The sequence below is a fragment of the Botryllus schlosseri genome, chromosome 15 (assembly GCF_051294905.1).
Source record: "Botryllus schlosseri isolate E-star chromosome 15, Bs_hap1, whole genome shotgun sequence".
NCBI lineage: Eukaryota > Metazoa > Chordata > Ascidiacea > Stolidobranchia > Styelidae > Botryllus > Botryllus schlosseri.
Window position 1 is genome coordinate 20,857,869 of NC_137250.1, and position 28,000 is coordinate 20,885,868.

The 28,000-nt window shown below is 41.0% G+C and overlaps 5 protein-coding genes across 5 annotated transcripts in view; 4 read left to right on the forward strand and 1 right to left on the reverse strand.

Annotated features, from left to right (window-relative positions):
* The window catches only part of LOC145457416 (threonylcarbamoyladenosine tRNA methylthiotransferase-like), a 264,970-nt gene that overhangs the window by 67,935 nt on the left and 169,035 nt on the right, over nucleotides 1–28,000 (forward strand). The window lies entirely within an intron of this gene.
* Nucleotides 1–28,000, forward strand: part of LOC145457413 (kielin/chordin-like protein) — a 298,320-nt gene that overhangs the window by 37,730 nt on the left and 232,590 nt on the right. The gene's annotated exons all lie outside the window — the stretch shown is intronic.
* On the forward strand, nucleotides 1,222–8,655 carry LOC145457895 (uncharacterized). Its single transcript, XM_080336188.1, has 3 exons — nucleotides 1,222–1,855; nucleotides 3,039–3,119; nucleotides 7,560–8,655. The coding sequence occupies exons 1-3, from the start codon at nucleotides 1,409–1,411 to the stop codon at nucleotides 8,472–8,474; spliced, it is 1,443 nt and encodes a 480-aa protein (XP_080192314.1). The 5' UTR covers nucleotides 1,222–1,408; the 3' UTR covers nucleotides 8,475–8,655.
* LOC145457622 (uncharacterized) lies at nucleotides 12,986–13,444 on the reverse strand. The gene has a single exon (XM_080335843.1). The coding sequence runs from the start codon at nucleotides 13,442–13,444 to the stop codon at nucleotides 12,986–12,988; it is 459 nt and encodes a 152-aa protein (XP_080191969.1).
* LOC145457427 (zinc finger CCCH domain-containing protein 15-like) lies at nucleotides 25,512–27,980 on the forward strand. The gene has a single exon (XM_080335653.1). It carries the CDS (start codon nucleotides 25,630–25,632, stop codon nucleotides 26,809–26,811), a length of 1,182 nt encoding a protein of 393 aa, XP_080191779.1. The 5' UTR covers nucleotides 25,512–25,629; the 3' UTR covers nucleotides 26,812–27,980.

The window sequence follows — 28,000 nt, forward strand, 5'->3', positions numbered from 1 at the left end:
GTCATCGGCTTAGCAGTGAATCTTGGCCGGTTGGGAATTCAACGTCGAGTTAACTTTATGTTTTCTTTCGGCAAATAGTAACAAATTCGCGGAGTTTAAAAGGGTCCAAAAATTTAACTACAGGTCACATTTCTTCAGTAAATTAACAGTCGGCTGCACGCCTCATATTAACTTTGTTGCAACGAAAGTTTTTCGCATCTCATTCTAATCACCATATGGCATCGATTATGAAATTTGACTCCTTATAATTTCCTGAATTTGCATCGCACGCCAACAAGCTCTAACGGATATTCATTCTATCGGGCCAGATTTAAAAATGTTGCCGCAGTTCGCTGATTGTATCCGCGGCGTCGAGTTCATATTTCGACTCATTCAAAATGGCCGACGAATTATTCTTCGGTCAATTTATGGTTGTTTCTAGCAATTATCCTTGTTACGCGTACACTACATTAATACCCTCAAGTTCAGATTACTCTACACTACATTTACACCATTTTCTTTACACTTATACGTCAAATCTTATTGGTATTAAATGCACTTGTTCCGTATGAGATCAAGTGTACTTTCATAAAATTTATGCTTCGTCATATTCATGCTTTTTACTCTTCTTTGTCTCATATTCTCTCAAATTACATTCAGTGTTCATCGTGTAACCTAGGGTACTAGTTGCAGCTGAACCGAATATTCAATCGATTCGCACTCTATTGGCGGCATCGGGTATAATTTGAATTACTGTCCATACACTGCCTATTACAACCCAAACCCAATCTGTAAATTTCAATTATCGGAATTCATCACATTTCCTTGGAAAATTTTACTTCCGATTACATAATAGCAAATCGAGAAGATCGCAATGTATTACGAGAGATTAACAATGCGTGACATATAAACGTCAACTTCCCGTGAACTCGAAAAGTTGTAACCATGCACTATGCAGAAATGGCAACTCCGTTGTTGCGACTGTCAAACAATGTAGGACTCCTACATTCTTTGATTGGTACGTAATCTGATGGAAAAAGTGGATATGAATGTATGATGCTTAATGCATCATCTAACTAAACGACGCGGCATTTCATAAGGTTGATGTCCTATTGGGATGTGGAAAGTGAACGCTGGTCAGAGAAATAGGGTATGGGCTAGGCCTGCGGGAAATCATTAGATAAATTATCGTGGGTTCCAGTACAGGTTTTACAGGCCGTTTATTGGGTTAGTCTTGGCATAATGTGTGCCTCTCGATAGTACGCGCGCATATGATTTTGCTTTCTTCTGCTTAGAATAATCAGGCTTATATATATAGTAGACGCCCGCTGTGGTGTTGCAGTGATAGTGATACACAACTTGTGTCCAGCTGCAACTACACCCGTAAAGGATTTTGCATATAGCTACAGAGTGAAAACTAGGAAGTGCAATGGAAGATTTCGAAACGACCACAATTGTGCTGTTACCCTCGCGTCCACCACCGTATGGTCGAATTAGGTACATGAAGATGTCAAGTTTCGAGAGATTGGTCGCCAATTTTCGCTCAACGAACCAGGGCCAGTTGGTGAGTAAAGGAACTTCGACTATGGATTACCAGGAATCGTTGTCGCACGGGGTTGTATCGGAAAATGCGGAACAGGCATCGATCGCAGTGACGGACAAAGCTTGCCAAACCGAACCGCCCGACTATCCGAAAAAGATGCCTCCACTTAAACCTTCCGGTAACGCCTTGCCTGTTCAAAGAACGGCTACTGTAGAGCCCTGCCTCCCTTCATCGAATGACACTAAAAGTAGCGAAGATGCGCCCAAAGAACATCGATGTAATGTCAACACAGTAGCGCTTAGGATTTTGAAGTGCCAGTTGACGCGACTGCAGGTATGTCTGGGATAGAAAAACTGATTTGTCGATACCTGATTCAGATCTAATAATCGGAAAGGCAAATGGCGTTTTCCGGCGTGAATACAGGCATATCTGTTTGCAAAGAAATAGGCTTATTTTAATGTCATCACTAAGTCAAGATTTTGTCAAACTTGTAGCGTTAGGTAACAATTTGTCAAAATTGTTTACAAAGTTTTTGCAAACTGCACTTCCGTGGTTCATTGGTTGGTATGGTAGCGATGGTTGGTATGGTAGCGAGGGTTGTTGCACCGTCTCTGAACTCCGCAATGAACTCATTTGACATTTTACTTACACCTTGTAACCTACTTTATGAGCCTACTGTTGCAAATTGGCCATTGTCTACTCATCGTGAATCATAAACTATCGACTGAGACAAATCAGTTGATATGGCGTGATGATAAATGCGTCTAGAAACGAGTGAAATTTTTAATAGGTCCGGAGTTTTCACAAGCTAACGCCGATATCTCAAATCTGAAACTTGAGGTACCGTACTCAAATCGTTCCACATCCAAGACACTATAGCAAAATTCAATGTCGCCGACCCCAACGAAATCAATAGCCTGAAAGGTGACAATATAGTTTTCGGCGGTCTCGCCTGAATGTACGTCAAATCGGAAAGGACCTAAAATTTAAACGACACTGAAATAATCAAGTGATCAAGTGCCAAATATTTCCAGTAAAAAGTTGGTTGCATAAAAAATTGAAAAAACTTGCAAAAAGATGCATGAAAAATCAAAAAGAGTTGCATGAAAAAATGAAGAAAAGTTGGGATATAAGATTCTCCCAAACATCTGAAAACACCATACTACATAACTTGTGAGTATTTAGGAAGCTGCCGGAAGTTGTAAAATCTTTCCCTAGTTGTCAAGTTTTCATCTAATTGTTTTTATACCACCGCAATATAGAAGCTCCCTCGTCACAACGAAGTCGATTTCTTGACCAACTTGGTCCTTGTTCGTGCAGTATTATGGGTGGTCACATGGTCACTTGGTCAGTGGTCAAGTCACAAGGGGAAATGACCTCTGCCACTGCGTATAACAATATCGACAGTATCATTAGATCGGGCGGTAGAAACATATTTATGCGCCAGCAAAGAAATCTGGTTGGAAATCATGGCAGTTTATTAGTAAATTTCCTAATGATCTTACTTCTTTTCCAGCGTCTCGTCTCAATTGTAAAATCACGTCGTCCGACCGAAATGAATATATTTCTGCTGTCGTATGTACAACTATTGACGCGGGTAAGCCCATTCAGTGAATTACAGTTGACTCCGCTTAATTCGGACGCATGGTCGCTATTCTTACCGTCACGCTAGATATTTCAGATTACACAATATACAGTACTGGTACTTCATTCGTTTGAACACAAGATTATGGTGAAACAAAGTCGATCCATCTATCATCTTATCATATATCGGGGCCTACGATACTTAGTACGATACTTAGTATCGTAGGCCCCGCATATATATATCGAAGCTTTCACTCGATACAATTCCATCAGTCGTGTAGCACTGATTGGTTTAGAGAAGTTTTCTGCCTAGCGAAAAGCTTTTTGCAATACATTTCCTAGTGTTTCGCGGAGTACTTTTATCAGGTGAAAATAGTCTTTCGGCTGTTGAACGATTACTGTAATATTTCAACCCTTTATGCGTGTTTTACACAGTACTGTAATATAGTAGATAGTATATAGCAGTGTCTGCTTCATGCGCGAGCCGCATATCAAAAATCTTAGTTGAGAGCCACAACACAAAAATTCAAAAATACGAATCTATTCCGTCACAACGAAATGTAGGCTAACGAATGAAGTTTATTATTGCGTGGTGCTGCAGTGCGTCTCCGCCTAGGCCAGTGGTTCTCAGCCTGCAGGGGGGCGCGAAAAGCGGTCAACTGAAAAAACCTCCAATTCACGCGTGTTTCTCTATATTCGTCGCAGTGGAATCAAAGTGACTTATGTCCAATTTTCAAATTTCGAAGGTCCATTTTGAAAACTTGAATAAAATCAGGTATTTGAAAAATTTTCAATTATTTCGGCCATATCTTGGCCATGGTGATGTCTCATTCATTAATTCAAAGTTAATCAGGGCTAATACATGCCTGAAAGAAGATACAAACTGTACGTAAAGTCGATTTTCTCAAAATGTGTAAAACGGACATAAGTCACTTTGATTCCACTGCGACTATATAGTCCAAATTACATCTTTTTAACTTTTTTAACAAACTTCCATGCCATCAAACAATCTGTTCGGGTCGCTAGCATCCCGGTTGGATTTTGTGATATGACGATAAGGGGGCGCGAAATTTTTCACTATCGTAAAGGGGGGCGTGTCTAAAAAAAGGTTGAGAACCACTGGCCTACGCGGTAAGGTGTTTCAACTCAGGGCTGATATGAATATGATGCCAAAGCAGTGCGGAGCAGTTCCTTCGATTGCTGCTAAGGGGGAGATCAGCTCGGTTTCAAGATACCAGCTTTGTAATTATTGAGCGAATCTTGACAGGTAAGGCATAATGGCTTACCTCTATAATCACCGAATGCAAACTCTTCCTCCCATTCTGTTTTAAATAATCCAATTTCCTGTTGATACTTTCTTTCCTTCTCTGGCAACTATCGCTCAACGACATTCTCTTGGCCAAACTCTGCAGTGCTTCTTAGCCTTTACAATTCACGTGGAAGAGCCGTATTCGTATTCATCATGTTAGCCCAGAAATGATCATGACATAATTATTATCATGTTCATAGTGGAACACAATGATTTATCATTGATTGATCACCATGCACCATTGCTGATGGAAAAACCAATACGCATATTGTAAATACGTGATAGAATGCATCAATTTATAATCAGATTAAACATTTCTAGCAAAATGGCGAAACGCATGCCCTTGTCCACTGGAGTGCATGTGCACTGTGCTTAAGCAATTGTATCCTGGCCATAAACTCTACAATAGTGGTGGATCGAGCTGGACTTGGTATCGATGGACGCGGACTTTTACGCCGAGTTCTCGCATACCCAACATGTCCGATTGTCCGGTTAAGAGCTCAATTATCGCCGACTGGAATTTTTCAAAATGCCCTAAATTTATGGTATCCGGAGGTATCCTATATTAAAATTGGCATAAGCAATTATATCCTGGCCATAAACTCTACAATATAGACGTCCGATCGAGTTGAAATTGGTACCGATGGAGGCGTAACTATACGTTGAGTTCTCACATACGCAACATGATGGGCCGTAACAGCACTTCGTCAGCCTCCCCCCCCCCCAAAAAAATATTAAAAAACGTTGGTCTTGGGCCCCCCATAGGGTGACGAACCAAACTTCCGGGGAGCTTCACCCCCCCCCCCCCCCAGACCCCCATCAGGATAGTCGTGTTACTTATAACGAATATTCATTGTGTAGTTTAGTGAGACGCCTTACTTCGCCTAAACGCGCTAAAGCGGAAATTGCATATATGTTGCTATCAATTTTTTTATCCGCCCTGCTCACGTAATCAGATTTCCCGGTAGATCTGAATGAGGTGCCTTGGAAGGTGTAGGTAGAGCCCTTAAATAATAATTAAACATATTCGGGCAGTATAATACCTTCATTACATGATGTTATTTCGTGACGTCCTGTCTGCTATGTCAAAAGATATTGCGAGTAGGCATTTGTCTTGTGGGGTTCAGATTACCAGGACAGGAACATTCGGCGCCAGCCATTTAGGCACATATGGACACTTAAACATATAGGCCTTTGTATATATATATCGAAGTTTTCGGTCAGCATATAAGTCCTTTTCGGCCCAGGTTTACTCGCCGCCCCTGGCTCACTTCTTGGAGTGGCATGCTACATGGCCTAAAACTGTATATGTCTTGGTGCTTTGTATGTCTTCATATTGGCCGACGCCGAAATGTTCATTTGTATAAATCGTGCGCGAATGTTTTTTAAAGTTGCATAAATTTCCATAAAAAAATCTTTTATTTATGCTAATTTACGAAATAATTTTGGCCCCCCGCCCTTCGAGGCGGGTTTGGGGTGCGGTAGTTACGGTCCTGGCAGTATGTTCGGTAAAGAGCTCAATTATCACCAACTGGAATTTTTCAAAATGCCCTAAATTTATGCTCCGAGGTAGCCCATGTTAAAGAACCGCAATCAATGGCCGAAAGAGCTGCATGCGGCTCTTTAATGATTGCACAATTGCACATGCGGCTCGCGTGGCGAGATAGCGCAGTGGCGTAATCCGCGGCTGCGACACCAATGGGTTGCGGGCTCGAGTCCGACCGAGGTCGACTTCAGAATTCCTACACTCAAGTGCATACGTAAGGGGGTTTATCTCGGCTTCTCCTCGCCACATCATCCGCGAAAGTGGTGTCTTACAAAAAGCTTAGAAGTGGGCCGTGTCGGCGGTGCCGTGCCGAGTCGGCAGTTACGGAATAAAAATGACCTGGCGTGAATGACAATGGTAGTCGACAACGCCATGAATACCTCAAAACAATCAAACGAACATGCGTTTCGCCATTTTGCTAGGGAAGTTTAAGCGGATTATAAACTGATGCATTCTGTCACGTAACAATGCGTATTGTTTTCGTGTTATAGAACTTTCCTTTTTCGTAACACTTCTAGAATTTAGGGAGGGTGCTACAGGGTTAGAACTTATAGCAATAGCTTTCTCAAATTTAGTTCACATGAACGTTTCACCTGCAACAATGGTGGTCATGGTCATCAATCGATGATAAATCATTTAGTTTAACAATGAACTTGATAAATAATTAATCACGGCAGCGCAGGTTACGATTATTTCCAAGGAACAATAGTGAAAACGGCTCTACCATTTGTATTTTAAAGGCTAGCAATAACTGCAAAGTTTAACCAAGAAAATGTCGTTAAACGGTATTTGCACCAGAAGAAAGTATGAACAGGAAAATATAACTTTTAAAACAGAATGGGAGAAAGAGTTTGCATTCAGTTATAATTAATGTCGGTCACTGTGCCTAATTTGTCAAGATTCGTTCTATAATTACAAAGCCATAAGTAACTTGAAACGTGATTACGAAATCAAACACCAAAACTTTGCCACGAGTTATCCAAAAAAGACAGATTTACAGACTAATAAGATTCCCGAGTTGAAATCTTCCTTAAATGCTGCTCGGTAGCACTTAAAAGAACTGCTCCGTACTGCTTTGACGTCAAATCAGCCTGATTTCAAACATCTTGCAACCCAGCAGGCGTATACTCATCGTATCGCCACACAATAATAAACTTTTCATTGCGGCGTAATAAATTGGTATTTTTGAATTTTTGTCTTGTGGCTCTCTTAAAACTAAGATTTTAGATATGCGGCTCGAGCATAAAACAGGTCCGCCCACCCCTGGCACGGTATAGAGTAATTCTTGAATCGTTTGGTATCGAACTACCGTACTTTACAATACAACTAACCAGAAGGTATAACGTATAAGCCATGCTCGTTTTATGCAATCAGTGCCAATTGCCGCAGTATTGCGCAGCTGCAATTCATAAAATACGCACCATTACAGTATCTCCAATGCGCTGTCTGCCTTTACGCACGACCATATAACGAGTAATTGATTTCCGCTTAATTCGGCCAAAAGTGGACTGAACCAAATTGTCCGAATAAAGCGGAGTCGACTGTACCCATATACGACAGAAACAGTAAGTTACAATTTATTTTCTTTTCTCTACTAGTTGATAGATAATTTGTTGGAATCCAAAAGTGAGCAGCGGGTCGTCCTGCAGATCTTCGAGAGTATAGTCGCCAGCGGTTTGGCGAGAAAGCGATTGTGGCGCGTTATATCGAATCCTCGCATGCCTGTTCCAGCGGATGCGTTGCAATATCCAAAGGAGAACCAGCCGAAATTTGGCGAATCACAGACGCCCCGGGAATTCAATCATCAACACCACCAAAAGCCGAATACCAATTACCGTAATGCGTTGTGTAATTATATCGGCAGTAACGGTCCGACATTCAATGACAACATTGCAACCGGTACCTATATATCGGCGCGATTGGAGATTTCTAAACGACGTCACGACAGATCCCAACCTCAGTCGATTTTTGTCAAACGAGCCAGGCACGAACTTCCCACAAACGGACTCAATGAAGTGTCAATTCCCTTCGTAGAGTTTACAAATTCGCACATGCGTGATCAAAGAGCAGACAAGGAAAATAACGTACGAAACCAGAGGGAGCGTGAAGAACTTGGCACGGAATCTGATCGCAAGTCGAGTGCTCAACGTAAACCGTCAGGATTTCCAAGACCGACGACCGATTTCATACACAACCCAGGCACATCCCGGTTCAAGAGATTTGAGCGGGCGGTATCAAAAAATGGCCGAAGCAGTTCCAATGCAAAAATGTACGGCCGCATGATTAGCGGTAGGTCAACGCAGGTCGTTCAAAGAGCAGACCGGAATAGGTACGGACAAGGACACGGCGTGAAAATGACTACCGCGTACGGAAATAACCACCCTCCACGCCAATTTAATCACTGGTGTACACGTGATCAACGTGGATACTACCCGCCTCTGATGCAGAGCTATGCGGGCGTCAAACTCGCAAAACCTCATTATCATCATGCAAAGCGCGGCAGATACTATTGAGATGTACTTCATTCGCAAGTACACAGTTCCTATAAACTTTTCCCTTTGGTAGCGATATCACCGCTGTTCGTCAAGCCGAGAGTAATAACATTTTTGTGATATTACAGTAAACTGGGGATGTTTATTCATTATTCATTCATTTCGTTATTCGTTAGTTCATGTATTTCCGTTTTCGTGATGTCGATGTTGTTGAATGATAAAAAGCTAATAAACGACACTTTCGTCATTGGTCATTCCTGCCGACTCACCGGGGAACATAGGCCCTCTGTCACGATATTGACAATTGAATGAGTTCATACTATTTCAGGCCCCACAGTTGTTCACACAGTGCATAGTTACAGGCAGGGGCTGGTTAATGTTGTTGTTCTCAAGTTTGTTAATGATTCATAATGATCCCTTTGCTCGCTAGTTTTCATAAGTTTCATTGTACAAAATAATTGCACAGAATACCCTGTGTCAGGCCCGCAAAAAGCTTGGTATCGCGCGTCGCACCCCAAGAAATCACTCTTTCCATAAAGTTTAGTTCAACCCTTCCTTATTGCATTTGTCACATTACGCATTATACGCAGGGTTGCAATGACTCGAGTCACGATTTTCTGAGGTCTCGACTCATTTTCTTAAAATACAGAAATGACTCGACTCGAGGTAATCTGTGTATTGACTCGACTTGGACTCGAGTCATTGCGCATGATTTGAACCAAGTCATATGACTCAAGAACTCAGACGGCCAAGACCATTGTGATTTCGAAGAATAGTAAAGTAACCAGACCACACTATTGGGATTTCGTCTCTTGGTACTGGTACTTGCAAATGCGACCAGAAACTGCTAAATATGAGGAAAATTAGTATAATATAAATGCGAACCATTCGATATCACCAAACAGAGTCATAAAAAGTGGGTTTAACAAGAATTTAACTGGAAACTGAGTAGTCAACGCAATGACTTGGACTCGAGTCATAATCCCATGACTCGGACTCGACCCTCTGCTCGCTGACTTGGACTCGGACTTGACTCGGTGGTGAATTGAAAATGACTCGAGTCAAAACTATAAAATAGAGATTGACTTGTGACTCGGATCCCTGTGACTTGGTTACAACCCTGATTATATAGGGTATGTGTTTCAATTTGTTACGTGATAAGTTTCCAAATTCCTAATTCGTAAAACAAGTGAATCAGTGCTCGCGATTACTATATGACTCATCATATCTATCAATCATAAAGGATTACCGGGCATGTCAAAAAAAGAAAGCCGAACACTGAAATTCAAAGAAGGTTTAAAATTTAGAGCACTAAATATTCGTATACAGGAGTCATGGGTAAACCCGTCCTTTCAGTTTTTGCCGAGCATGTCGCCGAGATTAAGGATTTCAATTAAAGTAGGTCTTACGACAAAAGCACGAAACACTCGGTCAAGGTAGGGCGAAGTTCATAAAAACTGCAAGCTTCGCTCAACATAAAGGCAATTTGAGCTGCACACTGCTCGGAAGGCATCGACCAGGACAATCAGCTTTGTACTATTGCATATACATTTTAGTGCAGTGGTTTTCGTACTGGGAGACGTGAAAGCATCGGAAGGGTGGCGCGAAGTCGAAGTTTATTGAAAATGCCTCCAGCTTATAGTTGTTGCTCTGTGTATTGTCCTACTTTGATATTTCAGAATTCTCTCATCAACAGTCATAATCTTCCATGCCATCAAACTATCCGGTGGGATTGCTAGCATTCTGGTTACACTCTTAATATTTTGTGATATTATGATAAGGGGCGCGAAATTGTTCACTATCATAAATGGAGGCGTGCCTAAAAAAGTTAGAGAACCACTGTTTCAGAGTCTTAATAGAGGAACGTGGATAGGGCTTTAAAGAGAGGTAAAATGTATCATGTTTAAAACATTATTTCGTATCATGACGGCATGTATATTTTTTAATTAACCATCACTTTCTCATTACCTTATATCAACACATTCATTGAGCAGCATTTATTAACAATGTAATCTAGAAATAAAATAAAAATCGGCTGGAGAATGAAGCTAAAAAATTTCACTCGGCCCGCCAATGTATTTATTACTTCTCATTTGGCCCGCAGAGGAAAATAATTGCCCACCCCTGCTATATGCCATACATGCCGAACATTTCAAATAAACTGTATTCAATATCCATATCCAGGCCGTGTTATTTTTGGCATTTCAGGAGCCAGATGCCAAAACTGCCAAAAATAAAAATTTGAAAATGCCAAAAATAAGCAATTTTTGGCATATGCCAAAAATAACACGGCCTGCCAAATAGTGTATTTCGTTCATGGTGTTGTGTTAATAGGACCGCGTTACAAGCAAGAAGAGCGTTTGTGAAAGGCAGGTTTCTTAATCTGGGTCCAGCCCACCCATTAGGGGTGAAAGCATGCTGTCCTAAATGGTGTGGGCGCAGCGAGATTGAACGGCTGACTGCATTTGGTTTACGTCATACTTTCCATTTGCCCAAAGGCAATATTACGACCATTTTTGACGGCTTGTCGAGCACTAAATTTGATAAATCTGGTATCAATGAGAAGCTGCCGCAGTACTGATTATTAAAATATAAATTATATTCTGCTCCTGGAACTGGAACCCCCAAAATCAACCACGATTTCTGCATTGTGATCGAGATGAACATTGTGACGCAAGAAACTGTCTGGCTATTTCTGAGCTGCATAGTCTCGTTTTGCCAGACAGTCTTGTTGCGTCAATGTTCTTTAACACGCTAACCTTCCCAGGACTCTTCCATGCGAGTTGGTAATATTAAAGCCATTTGTAGTGACAAAAGTCCTCCGAAAATATATCGGTAGACTGAAGGAGAAATGATAGGCGGGCTACTAAATAGAATGTGTTGAGAAACAACACAGGGAACTCCTGAGAAATGATCGGGAAGAAAATTATTTCCGCGATGAGATCGATGGCACTGGCGAAGTGATCTCTTTTCATGATGCATGGAAGCCGGTTCGGCTCTCCAAAGATTTTGAAGCTCTGAAAACCTTTTGGGGATGACTGGCAACATTCTTTCCTTCAATGGCTACTGTTGAAGCCGATATTTCCCAGATTCGCTGGGCGAGAAATGAATTTAGGAGAAACTTAGCTGACCCGAGTTTGGAAGCACTGTTACAGTGCCAACGATTTAAGTCTATTCAACAGCTGTAACAATCAGCTGTTGAGCGTGTTTGTTAGGCTTTTCTTTCTTTTTTTTTGCTTAGGCTAGTGGCACCGATTCCGATGGGTACTGCACATTTTGTGGTTTCGTTTGATATTATTAACCTATGAAATCGTTAGTTTTTTTCTTCTTCTTATTGTTTGTTGGCACTGATTATACGTGGATGCTGCACATTTTGTGGTGTGTTTTGACAAACTAGCCCAAATAAAGCGTTTTTGTGACTAATTCGAGGCTGAAACTATCTATTTAGAGGACGATGCCAAAACTGCCAAAAATAAATATCAAAAAATGCCAAAAATAAGTTATTTTTGGCAATTTTGGCATATGCCAAAAATAACACGGCCTGTCCATATCTATCAACGCCAATTCCACGCACCTATCGGAGACCTAAGACAAACGAGTAAAATAAACATGATATTTAATATACCCGCATGTGTTTTTCCGTACAAATTTTCAAAATATTGAGCGTTATCTAACAATTTGCTTCCATAAGCTACCTAATTTTTGTATTGCTTTCCGAGTCTTATATAATTTGTTTCCGGGGAAAACGAATTGAAAAATGGATCATATACGATTTACGATCACAATTTGACCTATGTTCCCAAGAAGAACCTTTTATTGATATTCTCAAATTCTGAATTGTGACGTCATTTTTGTTTGTTGAGTAGGCCTACATCATTTGTGAGGCTGCAGCACCATCTCTGAGTAGCGTCCACGAAATCGACCATATTCATATAGTGATATAGTGTTTTAAATCCAGACAATAGTGTGATTAACCTGAATGTATATATGATTTTCGCTTTATATTTACACTCAATTTGGGGTTAGTAAAATACATGACAACATTGTCTTATGTCAAAGAATGGTAAGACGAATTCAATTAGAGTGCTGTATCGTATGTGCTGTGCAATGTCCAATGCATGCGGTTTACTGTTGTCATAAATTTCAAAACTTCTTGTTATTTTTGTCCAAAACCTTGAGAGATAACAACACTGGTCTTACAACCGCAGATGGTGTTAAGACTCTCAACACAAAGTTCACAAAGAACAAAATCGAAGCGTCCAAAATTTGTACACTGCTGAACAACTTCATCAGACCAAATATTATATAAGATATATATTCTCGTATTAAAAATGCACATCGAACTTAGTAATCTAAGCCTGCATGTCGAACATCGGTAATGTATGTAGAGTTCCCCATATCGTATCGCCAAACTGATAAGAGCTCTGTAATTATATTATTCTGCGCATTCTAGACTAAAATATAGCTACATCACTCATGTAGTAGAGACTACGTTTCCCAGTGTATGGGCGCTGATAACAATCTCAGTCAATTTAGACATCCATCACTGGACATGCAAGCATAGGTAAGGCTGAGTGCGTTTTAATATAGTCATCTACCGATCCCAGGAATATCCTTCCAAGAAAACCATGACGTTTGGAACCGATCACGATCATATCGACGTCAAATTTAGCAGCTGTTTCAACGATGCTTTCGCCGATACCGTACTCGGTCTCTTTGATAATAACCTTGTGTCGCAGCGCGAAATCTGAGCACATCTTTTCGTAGCTCTTCCTCGTAGACTCGATCTTCTGCCACCAATCTCTCATGGCAACCTCCGCTTTCATTCCAACGTATCCGATCCCGCCACCGTGAGCAAACGTTGGCAATTTTGCTTTGCGCGCAACATGTAACACAACGACCTCGTCGCCTTGCTTGTAAAAAAGACGGATGTAAGACTGCAGCAGTAACTCTCCTTGCGAACCGCTTTGCACGCAAACCAGCACTTTCATTTCAGAAGTTGAATGAATACTTGCCAAACATGCTTAGTAAGAAGTCACGAATGAAATGCGCCTGACATATGCGATCGAACGCCTCATATAGTCATTTTATCGATCGATCTCAAAAATGCTATTCATCCGTTCGCCGGAATCCGGTAATGTCGACTAGCTCATCGTCAGGACGGTTCTGACAGGTTCAACTGTTCGCGATTGCAGAGATAGATACTTTCCATTGACTCTTATATAGGAAATATTCACTTGAATCACATCTCGCGAATTTGCCGGACAGAAGTGATAACTTTGGTATTCATTACGGCGATTTTTTTTTCACCTAAAAACAAAGATTTTGACCAACAAAATCTTAATTTTGACCAAATTTGACGTCACGCATGCAAATTAGGTGTTTTCCCACATAATGTTAGAATTGCAGTACTTATCTTCATTTCTGGTTGGAACTGTCTGTTCTCACGAAGTAGTTTGGCCTGAAAAAAAATTATTTCCCTCAAAAACTGACAAATGTTAGATGAAAAAACTTTATTTTAACGAAATTGGGCCCTATGATGAATTCCAGTAGCTACATTACGCATTATGGTAGAAATATTTTAAAAATTTTGCAGTACAACGAAAGATACTTTCCTACGTTCTCGGGTAGAAAGTGTCTGTCCTTACTAAGTAGCTTGCCAAGAATGCAGAAGGAACGTTCAACAGCAGCAGTTGTTGGCTGACAACATTGAAGTTGTGTGTACACTGTACACTGCTGGTGACAAACCGTGTTGCTTCATTCTGGCAATGGTGCGCGCAGAGAGTGGCAGTGGCGCGCGCGAGAGAGAGAGTCTTTATTTTCATCCAACCAAAATACATAACACACGGCAGTGGTGGTGGTACAGAAAATATGCATGCACAGTATTCGGTATTAGATAGGAATGATCGATAAGACCGTGAAGGTCATCTAGCCTGATCACACCAGCATCAAACAGATCCACTTGACTCTAAACAGTCTGACTGTAAAAATTGTTACGGTAGTTAAGAAAAATGCGTGGCGAGATAGCGCAGTGGTATAATCCGCGGCTGCAACACCATTGGGTACGGGTTCGAGTCCGACTTAGGTCGACTTCCGAATTCCGATACCTAAGTGTTGGAGGTTTACCTAGGCTCCTCCTCGCCACCTTATCCCCGTCAGCGGTGTCTTACAAAAGCCTAGGAGTGGGCCGTGCAGTTACGGAAAATAAGAAGAATATCGGCCTGGTGTAAATGGCCATAGTAGTCGACAAACACCATGAATACCTCAAAACAAAAGAAAAACAAAAACGATGGTATCAAATGATCAATGAAGCAATGTCTGGCAAGGTAGGACAACAGTGTTAGTGTAACGACGGCTACGCTTCTTGATATAAGAACCAGCATGCAATGCCCACGCAGTCTTGCTGCAGTTGAGATATTGCGGTACGTTCACGTTGAGCATAACACCATGTAGCCTTCACCTATTTGTTTCATTCTAAAGTTTATCATTCACAACGAGCAGACAATGGGCCGCCTACAACGGAAGGCCTATAAAGTAGGCTACAAGATGTAAAATATCAAATGATAAGTTCACCAACAGTGCAAAATCTACGATACGAACGAAATGCAAGTTGCAAGAAAGTTTTAACTTTGTAAACAATTTCACATTTTTTGATCTAACGCTACAATTTTGACCTAATTTTGATTTCTTTTTGTCATGTCAAAACATCGCACTAGTTATTATATATCTTTATGTTATCCCTATAGAAGTTGCTAACAGGTTATATTCAAAATCACCCACTTGTGCATATAACATCCAAATTTATATGTGACGGCCTCGCGGTGAACTTCCAAACCAGACTTGGAAAGCTACAAAATATAATTTTAGTTCTCTTTAGAGCGAAATGCTGGTAATCTAATTCTAGCCTAATTTATGAAATGTTTCTTAGCTCTAATTCTAATTCTAATAGAATTAACAAATTTTCCATGCTCCAATTTTAATTGTAATTTAATTTGTGCTTTTCCTGAAAATGCTACACGGATGACTGTTTAGTAGCCTATATGTGAAACGAGCGGGGCTTGCCGTACGACATTTGTGATTCTCATGCTTATGAGTCTGATTTGATGCGAACGGAGATTGATTCAATTTCCATGTTTTCGTGAATTCAGTAATTCTAATTCTAATCTAATTTTGAAACAACTGTGTATCTACAATTATGATTCCTATCTAATTTGGAAAATACTGTGTAGCTATAATTCCAATTCTAATCTAATTTCGAAAAGCTGAAAATTTTCTAGCTATAGAACTCTGTGCTATACCAGGTGATCTGATCTATACGACAGTGCACGATTTAGTTACGGCCCCGTGACCTGACTATCATTTTGTCAAAACGCGTGTCAATTTATGTTTCTATCAATATGCCGAGATTAGTGTAAATTTTTAATGACTGATCGAGATCTCATTAATTAGTCATTTCTTAGCGTGCCAGGATTACATAGGCCAGGATTACATGCCTGATATTTTGTTGAAGATGTTCTCTGTGTTATTTTAATGGCATGCAGTCGTACATCTATGATGATCATTTAAGTGCGACACCAACAAACAATTACAAATGATAATTATTACTTTCCGATGATGATAGGTTATGCATGCTTGCAAAAGTATAACTTGGCCGCGATCGACTTTTGCCGACAATGCAGCGACCACTAGAGTATATAAGGGTTAAAATTTCCCTGATGCAATATCACAGTATTGGGTTGCCCAATGGTCATTGCCGGGCATGTTATTCTTCGTATTCTTGGCATTGAACGTTGATCAGGACGGACTACAAGAAAACCCATTGCTCTAACAAGTATGCCGGACCCCAAATGTGGAACAGCATCTCGTCGGCTATCCGACAGTCGTCGAGCATGCCCGCATTCAAGTCGAAATACAAGCAATTTCTTCTAAATGAATACTAGCCAGCCTTCACGATTATCGGACCACGACCTAACATCGACCTCGGCCTCCGCCACATGCCGCCTCATTTTGTCGCTTGCGTCTTATATTCTCTGCATTACTTTTCATTCAGTGTGCTACTGTGCACGCCTCTTCTTTACTTCGCCTAGGCCCTAGGCTATAAGGTGGGTATCTGATCTTGAAGGCTACTCCAAGTTGTTTCGACACCTTCCTATGTTTTCATTGTATCGCAGTCTTGTGATGTTTTGAAATGATGAAAATATTAATAAAAAAAACTGATTGAAAAACTGATTGCTCGCTGTATTGTATAATGTATAGGCTGCGCTACTCAGAAGTGGTCATCAGTTACGAAGTATTTCTACTTTTTCGTAGCACTCAAGCAGGTTATGACTAGCTTCACTACTTTGTACTTGGGATGCTCCTTGCTTCTGCTTCAGTAGATTTTGAGGCTAAACTACACATACTTTTTACATTCCCGATATTGTCAAGTAAAAAGTATTAGTGACACAACTCTTAATTCTACGTAGGATCAAAAACTAATTTGACAGCGCACCACTTCTGGCACACCTGCAACAATCGTGATCTTATATCACCTCAGACATAGGTAAATGTTTCATAATTATTAATTTTAACGCAAAGATTGACGCTGGCGGAACGACCTAATTGAACGTAAATGTATGATCTGTTTGATTGAACCGGAAAGTGATTTAATACTGTCGTTATGTTTCCGTCGGCGATGCAATTTTGAGCGTTTAAATCGGAATTGCATATCCTATACAAACCTGAAGTCTGCCGATATATTCCTGCCAATCATTCAAGAAGCTTGTTAGATTTTCAAAATCACCGAACAAATATGATCGTGATCGTGACGAATTGTCTTTTCAAATATAAATCGCTTTCGCAATGTAGAAGTTCTGACGTGTTCAATCATAAAAAGACGAAATGTTATTCAATTGTATTTAACAGTACTGCAAAAAAAATGTTATGCTTGATTGTACTGGATAGAGCGCGATGCGTTTGAACATGGTAGTTCAACAACGAGGACGCGCCACCTCCAGATTCCAAAGAGAAGAAGTAATAATTGAATTTAGCGCGACAGTGACCGGAATTTATTTGATACAGAAACATGACAATTTATAGTTTCCTCATACCTTTTATGTTTACAACACCCTTGAGTAGCGAATTGTTGGTCGCACATCAACACACTTTTGCAGCCCGAGCAATGATCGATACGGAGAACCTGGTACTGCAGTTTCTGGAGCGGGTAAAGTGCATTCTTACTGGCAGCAGCCAAGCAAAGAATGCCATATTGTAACTTTGATTGGAACCTTGTATTTTCTTATCATGCCGAAATATTATTTCTAGGAATATAATTTTTTTTTGTCTGGCCGTAATGCATTTCTCTGTACGCAATCTTTAACCATGGTGCAGAAGACCAAGTACCCAATTTTTGTTTAATATACAACGTTTCCGTGATATCCAATCAGCGGAACAGTCCATCAAGTCCGTTTTATTCGAATCAATGCTAAATGACAATTTCTGTACAACCATTATATCATATATGGTATAGGCTATCATGTATTGGCGATGAAATGTAAAATGTATATGGTCATTGCAAACACACGGTCGCGATGCCCCTCCATATTATATTAAGAATCGCCGCATTCTCAATGTCGAGAGCATTTGTACTTTTGAATTAGCTAACTTCATGTATGAGTTTAACCAACAATAGTTGGAGGTTCGCTTGAAATACTGCATGTTGTAGATCGCCATGCGCCCTCTCGCGGTTCGTACACTTATAAGATATACCATCTCATTACAGCGACAGTTTCTATAATCTCATTATGGTACATCGGAACATCACCCATCTCTATATATCACGTGATTTACCATTTGCAAGCCCGTTTATTTGTATTATATGTATAGACTAGGGTTACCATATTTTTGAATCAGGATAGGACGACACTTTTTCAAAATTATCAGACTTACAATACTGGAGTAAAATCCTGAAAAAATGGTAAATTTACCACGACATTGTGTTTGGTCGACTAAAAAAAGTCTTCGCTTACGTTCCAAGCACGAATTTTTCGATTTAGCGTCATTTATGCCCATTTCCACTCGAATCTATCCATTATCTTAGCTCTAAAAACTGTAAAGGAGGACGAATTGCCAAAAAGAAGCCGACATTAATTTAGGCGTCCTTGGAGGTCGTTTTCAAAAACCTGAAAAAATAGGACGAATCCTCCTAAAAGGGGTCGTGTGGTAACCCTTATATTGTAGACAAATTCCGCCATCCTACTGTATGTATATTCCACCCATTCAACCAATGCGTATCTGAGGCAATATCATTCTCTCGTCTCATTCTCGTTGAGTGGTCAGATCAAGGACTAATGCAGGAACGTAAGTCTGATACCAGTGCTACTTCAAGTTAAGCACACCTATAACTACCTAGCAGCCCCAACTTACATGGAACTCCGGTTATAACTGTAGTAGGTTTATCAGACAACGGCACGCCTTCTACAATTAAGGTATAGGCCTAGTGCAGTGGTTCCCAACCGGGGAGGAATTCCCCCCCCCCCCCCCCCCGGGGGGGAATTTTGCAATTTTTAGGGAGGAATTACACTTTAGAATTGTAACGGATTTTCCAAATTGTTCATGTCCGAACTGTCATGTAGTCAACCAGTTATATCCGAACGTATGCTCCTCATGGCTGTTTTTTGTTTGCTGAAAGTATGTTCAAATGCTATTTGAAATCTCTTTTTCACATACAAATTCCCCCCTTTTTTCAAACTAGTTCAGATGTGCTGCAGTTCGCAAGACAATTTTGTAGGCCAGCGACGGCCTCTCAATCAAATATATCCTAAGCGAGCAAATGTTGAGCCGAATCTATCATAACAAGGCCTCTAGTGAAAGTATTTACCTTATATTTTCAAGTCAACATTTTCAGACAGTGACAAAATATTCCAACGTCATCGATTCAAGTCAAAGAACAGCTACCCGATCGAAAAAAGACATATTAAACTTGGTGCAATGTTGCCGAAACGTAATGGGAGTCCTACATCTTACATATGTAAGATGTAGGACTCCCATGATGTAGCCATCTTACATATGGGATAACAGTGTGGGGCTGCTCTTACAAGAAGCATATCAACAAGCTCCAGGTATTACAAAACAAAGCCATTAGGATTATATCTAATATACCTGCACGTAGCAGGGTCAGTCCTGAATTTAGAAAATTGGGCATTCTCAAGGTCTCGGATTTGTATGAATTTGAAATTGTAAAAATCATGAAACAATATAATGAAAGAACATTACCTGAATATTTCGACAACTTTTTTCAATGCCCCAATTCAATTCACCATTATAACACAAGATTCTCACAGAATCAGTCCCTATTTGTTAAATTGAATTCATCAAGACTGTCAAGAAATTCCCTATCTTATATAGGTGTGAAATTTTGGAACAATGTACCAACTTTGTACCGTACTCTTCCTTATCATACATTTAAAGCTCGCTATTGCAAATTTATATTATCCAAGTACTAGGAAGAACATATCTCATGACCACAGTAATGTTGTTTGTTTTGGTTCATATAATATGCTACAATAATATTACCACTGTGTACATGGGTCAAATTGTTATTTTCTGATCACACTGTTAACTATGGTAACCGTCCTTCACTAGTGTTGCTGTCTTTTATTTACTTTTGTATATTTCGTTACTCTTTGCGGTGCTACTTGACTGAGAGAAAAAATTGATCCATATTATAATTAATACTGCCAATATGCTTGGGTGACTCCGGCCTAGAAGACTTCGGTCATATCGGGTCTCCCAGTCTATACCGTGCAAATTATAGTGAGGAAAAAATTTAAAAAATGTATACTATTGGACGTGAATGTTTGTGGACATTGCCTTTACTATATTTCATGGTTGACGAATAAAAGAACTCTCTCTCTCTCTCTCTCTCTCTCTCTCTAAATTTCAATGAGCTCCAGCAGGGAATCTGATCACGTGTATGTTATATATCAGGGCTGTAACTATAAATCTCGAGGCTCCGAGTCACAAGTCAATCTCACTTTCATAGTTTTGACTCGAGTCAAGTCGTGTCATTTTCAATTCACCATTGAGTCAAGTCCGAGTCCAAGCCACAGAGCAGAGGGTCGAGTCCGAGTCATGGTATTATGACTCGAGTCCGAGTCCAAGTCACACCCCAGACAACACTGTTTGGTGATATTGAATGATTTGGATTTATGATATACTAATTTTCCTCACTTTGAGCAGTTTCTTGTCGCATTGTCAAGTACCAGGATCAATAGACGAAATTCCAATAGGGTGGTCGCTGTACTGTTCTTCGAAATTACAATGAAATGTCGGTCTTGACCGTCTTATAGCCTCGAGTCATATGGCTTGGTCCGAGTCATGCTCAATGACTCGAGTCCAAGTCGACTCAATACCCAAGTCAAGTCGAGTCGAGTTGTTTTCGTATTCTGAGAAAATGACTCGAGTCAAGTCGAGTCGTCAGAAAATGGAGAGTCAGACTCGAATCTCGTCAACCCTCCTATGTACGAAAGTACCAATATTATTGGTCAAATGCATACGCAAACTTGAAAAAAATCGCGAGACCAGCAAATCTATGCATAGGCCTACTGATTTTTCACAACAGTTATTTTAGCGATTGGTGCATGGTAAGGCGAAAACACAAATGGAAGTGTGCGGGGTCTGCTGAGTCAAGCGTTCCAAAATTTGTTTGATTGCGAGCAAGACCATTGTTTTTGGAGGTCTACAAAGTGTTATTACAGCACTGCGCGGTAAAAATGACCTTTTATAATCGTCGGGCAGGTTTATCCTAAGGGGGGAATTTTGGCTTAAATTTCGGCCAAGGCAGGCACGAGATGAAAAAGGTTGGGAACCACTGGCCTAGTGCATGCTTACACTACTACACGGTACTCGATCTATTCTAGGACGTCCCAAGAAAGATTTTATTCCCTTGAAACGTGCTGGAATTGATGTGTGGAATAAATTGCCCCTGCGACTGAAAGTATGAGTTTTTCGTCATTTACGGCGGAGTTTCTTGACTTAGCCTACATAAGTAAATATTAATTACATCATTGGTTTATTAGCAATTTTATCAGTTCAATACACCACAAAAAATGCGATACAATGAAAAGAAAGGAAGATGTCGAAGCGACTAGGAGTTGTCTATGGAATCGGACACCCACCTTGGCCTAGGCCAGTGGTTCTTAACCTTGCCCACAGCGCCCCCCAGGGGGCGCTGGCGACTTAGACGGGGGGCGGAAGCGCTCAGGGGGCGATATGGGGGGCGCTGGGCTCAGGGGGGCGGTATGGGGGGCGCTGGAGAAAAATGGCTTTGCAGTAGATGATGTGGTGATAGGACTTATCCTTAATGAGTATTCAGGGCAAATTAACACCGAAAACTTCGCTACATATAGCCTTCAAAATACATATAGGTTTGATTGTCCATGGGCGCCTAAATGACTGACACCGAATGTTCCTGTCTTGGCAATCTGAACCCCAGAAGACGAATTCCATCTGGCAGGGAAAAATTATATGTCAGTGAGGAAATACCAATCTGAAATTGGTGCGTCTTTTAGTTTAGTACGATTGGGCGACAGGGATATTCCTGTTGGGCGATATCCCCGTTGAGCGATTCTATATTTTTTGATATTGCAGACAGGGGGTCACGAAATAACATCATGCAACGAAGTCATACCAACGGGCTCGCCCGCCCGAGCATGTTTAATTATTAGTAACGGGCCCTACGGTTTTCAAGAAACCTCACAATGTTCGCTTCAAGTTTTGATGAGTCTGCGCACACTCAACAACTCACTGCGCTGACCCTTGGATAACAGTGCGTAACGACTAAAAAAAGGTAATAACTTCGGATTTGTTGTGCGCAACGTAGATTTCCTGTGCGCAGAGACCGTGTCAGCACTGCGCACGCGCACAGCTTAGAGGGAACATTGCACCTCACTCAGCTCTAACGGTAAATGTGTTTACATGAGCAGAGAGAGTATAAAAATTGATCCCAATTTACATGCAATTCCCGATGATATTGACCAATTTAATCATTAATTAGTGAAATTTTTCGCGCTTCGCGCGACTAGGCGAGCATACCTGCCTCAGTAAATGGACACCCAATGTAGATACCTAATAGGCTATCAGCCAATAGCGGACAGCCTAATGGAGGTCTGGGAGTGAAGTCTCCCGGAAGTTTGGTTTATCACCCGATGGGGGCCCTGGACCAACGTTTTTTGTTTGGAGGGGGCTGACGAAGTGCTGTTACGGCCCTGGTAACGAATAATTGTACCTGCGGGCACGCCCGAATATGTTTAATTATCAATTACGTGCCCTTTATTTTCCTATACAACAGCTCACTCAGTGCTACTGGTAAATCTGATTCCGTGGGCTGAGAGGATGAAAAGTTTATAGCGAGTTATATATGTAATTACCACCTTTCCATTCATGCATTATAGAAAATTTTGGTACCTAGGGCGGCCAGGCCACACAAACTTTGCTGACCATCAAAATCACGATATGGGGCTCGTGGGGGCGAAGCCCTCAGAGGTTCAGTTTATCACGCTATGGGTGCGCAAGGCAATCGTTTTTAGGGGGGTTGACGAAGTGCTATTACGGCCCTCCCTCTTACTCATTGTCTTTATTACATTCCTTACAATATGAAGTTGGGGGGCGCTGGAGCACGATAAGTTTTGAAAGGGGGCGCTGGAAGAAAAAAGGTTAAGAACCACTGGCCTAGGCGATGTAAAGAGGAGGCATGCACACTGAATACAAGTATAGAAAAAGTATAGAAAAAGGAAGCGACAAGAAATAGGGCGGCATGTCATGGGAAGCGAGATCGATAGGTCAGTCGTGTTCCGGTAATCTTGAGGATGGACTGTATTTATTTAGTAGTAATTGCTTGTATTTCGACTTGAATGTGGACAGCATGCTCGTCGACTGCCGGATGGCCGGCGGGATACTGTTCCACACATCAGGTCCGGCATATTTGATGGAGCGATGATCTTTTCGGTCGATCATATGATATTTGGACGACGTGGACGCTCGTGTGTTGTACTTGTGCGCTTTTGATTCAGAGGTAAAGAAGTCATTGAAGTATTCGGGGAACGACCGCAGTGAAAATGATACATAAACTTGGCGATTTCTAGTTTCCGCATATCTTCTATGTTTAGGACGCCGAATCTCTTCAGCAGCGACTTATTGGATGGGCAGCCAGGCCCCTTAGGGGCCCTAGCTATGATTCGGAGTACTTTATGCTATAGTTTCTGCAGAGTGCATTTGCTGTTGCATTCTGGAAATCTTGAGCTAGGTCACATCAAGTCACTCAGTGTGTTTGTCATTTATTCGTTCATTTTTTTATATACCACCATAACTTGTTAGCACGCGTGCTGTGGAATCAAACTAGCATGCCCATTTTTTACATTTTCAGAAAATTAACTTTGTGTAAAAGTTTTCATTTTCTTTAGACCAGTGGTTCCCAAACGGTGGGGAATTCCCCATTGGTGGGGAATTCAATGGTTTCTGGTGGGGAATAGACGCATTTGTTAAAAATTATATACAGGACCGTCGACATATTCACGCAGACACATGCACAATTACCACTACCAGTTAACTGCTCTGGAATGTATGTATCGAAAACTATATTGTGTTTTGTTCACAGAACCTCATTTTTGACTCTGGATGGCCAATAATGGCGTCACAAACGCATCCAGCACGACTAATTTAACGTGAAATAACGCTTCGCGAAATTATGAGCGTTACTGACATCGGTTCACAATTATTTTATGTTGAAGTTATAGGCGATTTTCTTGCGTAGCCTACTGGTGTGGTTGTGTGTCTTGTGTAGTCAAACAAGCAAATAGCTGCTCTGTGACGACAAAATTGCTGGGTAGTGGGGAACAGGACCGTAACTGCGCTGCACCCCAAACCCCCAAATTGGGGAGGGGGCGAGCTCGAAGGGGCTCAAAATTATTTCGTGAATTACCAAAAATTAAAGTATTTTTTAAAATTTATGCCACTTTTTCGAAAGATTTTTGCGCCCGGTGTGCGATTTAATATTGCCAAATATCTGATTATTGGGTACCTTCCCCCACGAAACAACGTAGAATTTATAGAAATGGAGACTTCGGCGTCAGCCATTACTGCGCCACGACGCACCAAGACATTTGAAGTTATAGGCCATGTAACCTGCATCTCCGAGAAGTGTGCCAGAACGATCAGCAGCGAGAATACCTTGGCCGAGAAGGAATGCCCTTGCGGTGACCCAAAACTTCGATATATATACAATATATATGTTTAATTGGCTGGCTTTAAATGGCTGGCGCCGAATGATCCTGTCCCAACGACCTGAACCCCACAGGACAAATGCCATCCCCCAGGGAAAAATAATTTGCCAGTAAAGCAATATCAATTTGAAATCGTGTGTGCCTTTTAGATTGGCGATTCCAAATCTTTTGACAGATATAGGAGGTCACGAAATAGCATAATGTAACGAAGTCAATATACCAACGGGTCCGACCGGTAAATTTTATTACGTGAGCTGATGGGGGATGAAAAATTGATAGCTAAATATATGAAATGTCCGATCATATTGTCCAATTCAAACACGAATTAGAAAATTTTTTCGCGCTTCGCGCGTTTAGTCGTAGTACGTCGACGCACTAAACAGTAGACCCAATGCAGCTCATAAGTTGCAAGGAAAAGCGTACAGGCTGAGGGGCTTCTGGGGGCCCAAGACCAACGTCTTTTTTGGCGGGGTTGACAAAGAGCTGTTACGGTCCTGGTGGGGAATGAAGGCTCGGAATAAATCTGAAGTGGGGAATGAAGACAAAAAGGTTGGGAATCACTGCTTTAGACTGTGGAAAAAATAAACTGGTCAAGATATGACAGATCTCAATTTGATCATCTACCAGTTTGAAATATAAATCTAAAATTTAAATGTTATTGTGTACGCGTTTTTTGAGTATTTTTTATGTTGTCAATTTTTTTATTGGTAATGTTACGGTTGACGAGGCAATAAAATCTCTCTCTCTCTCTCTCTGCCTCCAGGTTTCTCCAAGCCACATGAAAAAAATATGGCAACGCAATTACGGCGTTGTTGCTGGTTGCTGTTTGTAGTATTGTAGACAGGCGTACTGCGACTGGACGCACTTAGCTATTCTAGATAATATTGCATCGTAGAGCGTGTTACCGTTTCGCAATAATGCCTCCGAAGAAGCAACAGAAACCCAGCGCCAAGAATGAGCAGAAGAAGAAAGACAAAGTCATAGAGGACAAGACGTTCGGCTTGAAGAACAAGAAAGGCAACAAACAGCAGAAGTACATCAAACATGTCGCTCAGCAAGTGAAATTCGGGGGTAACCCCAGCGCCAGAAAGCAAGAACTCCTGAAGGAGGAAGAAAGAAAGAAAAAAGAAGAGAAAAAGAAAGGCGGAGATGACTTGGACCTTTTCAAGCCTGTCATGATGCAGAATAAAATCGGAAAAGGCGCCGATCCGAAATCCGTCCTGTGCGCCTTTTTCAAACAAGGCATGTGTCATAAAGGCAACAAGTGCAAGTTTTCGCACGACCTCACGATTGAAAGAAAAAGCGAAAAGCGTAGCTTGTATGTTGACGCGAGAGATGAGGATGACAATATGGATTCGTGGGATGAGGCGAAATTGCAGGAAGTCGTTCAAAAGAAACACGGGGCTCAAAACGTGAATAAAACTGAAAAGGTTTGCAAGCATTTTCTACAGGCTATCGAAGAGAAGAAATATGGTTGGTTTTGGGCATGTCCTAACGGAGGAAGTCAATGCATGTACCGGCACGCTCTGCCTCCTGGGTTTGTTTTGAAGTCTGAAAAAAAGAAAATGGATGAGCAAACCGTAAAAATCTCGATCGAAGATTTGGTCGAGAAAGAACGCGCCGCGCTGGGATCTAACGTGACGAAAATCACGTTGGACTCGTTTCTTAAATGGAAAAAGAAGAAACAACAAGAAAAAATCAAAGAAATGGAAGCCAGTAAGGAGAAACGAAAGACGGACTTCAGATCTGGCACAAACGCCGAGATTAGCGGTAGAGAAATGTTTGAGTTTAGGCCGGAACTGGTCGATCAAGGTGATGATGACGATGATACAGAAGCCACTACGTTTACAGTGTCAAAAACGCGAGATCTGTCTGAAAAAATCAAAGATCTTTCCATGAGCTCGTTCACTCTGACTGACAATACTTCATCACCATCAGTTGCCAAGGCGAAAAGCGAAGTTACAACCAACGGGAATGAACCACTCGGTGCCGCCGCAGTTCTTAATCAAGACAGCCCGGTTGTTGCGGAAGATGTACCTGTTGATGAAGACTTATTTACGGAAGAACTGGACGATTTAGACGATCTCGATGATGATTAATTTTATGTTTGATTTGACGAGTGTATTATAGGCAGGTGGCACGTTGGTCTTTTTGATTTCTTTGGCGATACCTTTACTTTTGTTGGCTGCTTTATTAGAGTTACGACTGGCAAAATTGAGTCTAAGGGATTTTAATTCAAGTCGAGTGCTCGGGTGACTATCAATAAAGTGTTGAATGAATAGGAAAATGCATACATACGTCTTGCATGTTCGTTGTTAGAGCCTGATTGATGTCGTAATTTTTATCTGATACCGATATATCAGGTAACTTGCACCTTCACTGATAAATTCTATACGTTCAAAAAATATGACATCCAGGTTAAGGTGCGTTCCCAAAACTTCAGAGCAATAATTTGAACGGCTTCATGACAGACTGGGACAACTAGATAATTCTAGTTCTCTAATTAGGCTAAATTAGAGTGAAATGCCGGTGATATTGTTTCGATCAAAATTGTGAAATGTTTCTACGTTCTAATTTAAATTATTATCTAATTTCTGGCTTCTCTGATAATGCTACATGACAACTGTATAGCGGGAAACGAGCTAAGCTTGACGCACAGAAATTGGGCCATTCTCGTGCATATGAGATGTAACTTTGATTTGATACGAACTGTACTTGATTCAATTACCAAGTTTACGCGAATTCTACAGTAATTTATGCTCCAATCTAATTTGGAAAAAAATTTATAGCTATAATTTTAATTCTAATCTAATTAAAAAAAGCTGGAAATTTCCTAGTTGTCCAAGTCTGTTTCACAGCTGTTGCTATGCTTGGAGATGGAATAAACTAGAACTGGAATATCTGAACTTAACAGTATTATCGACAAGGCTTTTGGGTATTTTAGCTAACTGCCATGTGATCTTATGATCGGTGGTCCTATTTTGGAACATGATCTCCACTTGGTGTCGAGAAGGGGCTTGTCTGATGAATATTGAATATATTGAAGTCACACACAAAGCAATTCCATGTCCTTTGCCTTATTAAAATAATTTCCGCTAGCAGGCTAGGCTAATTTATGTCTTGACATTACAGCTGCATTGCATGACATTCGAGTGAATGCAGATGGGCATGGTTTTATTAAAGCTTTTTTGGCTGTGTTGCTATTGTTTTGTTCCATCTCTCATATAGGATTGAAATAAAGTGCTTACTGCCAACTTTCCGCTTGAAGTTGTAATTCAGAACGTAGCA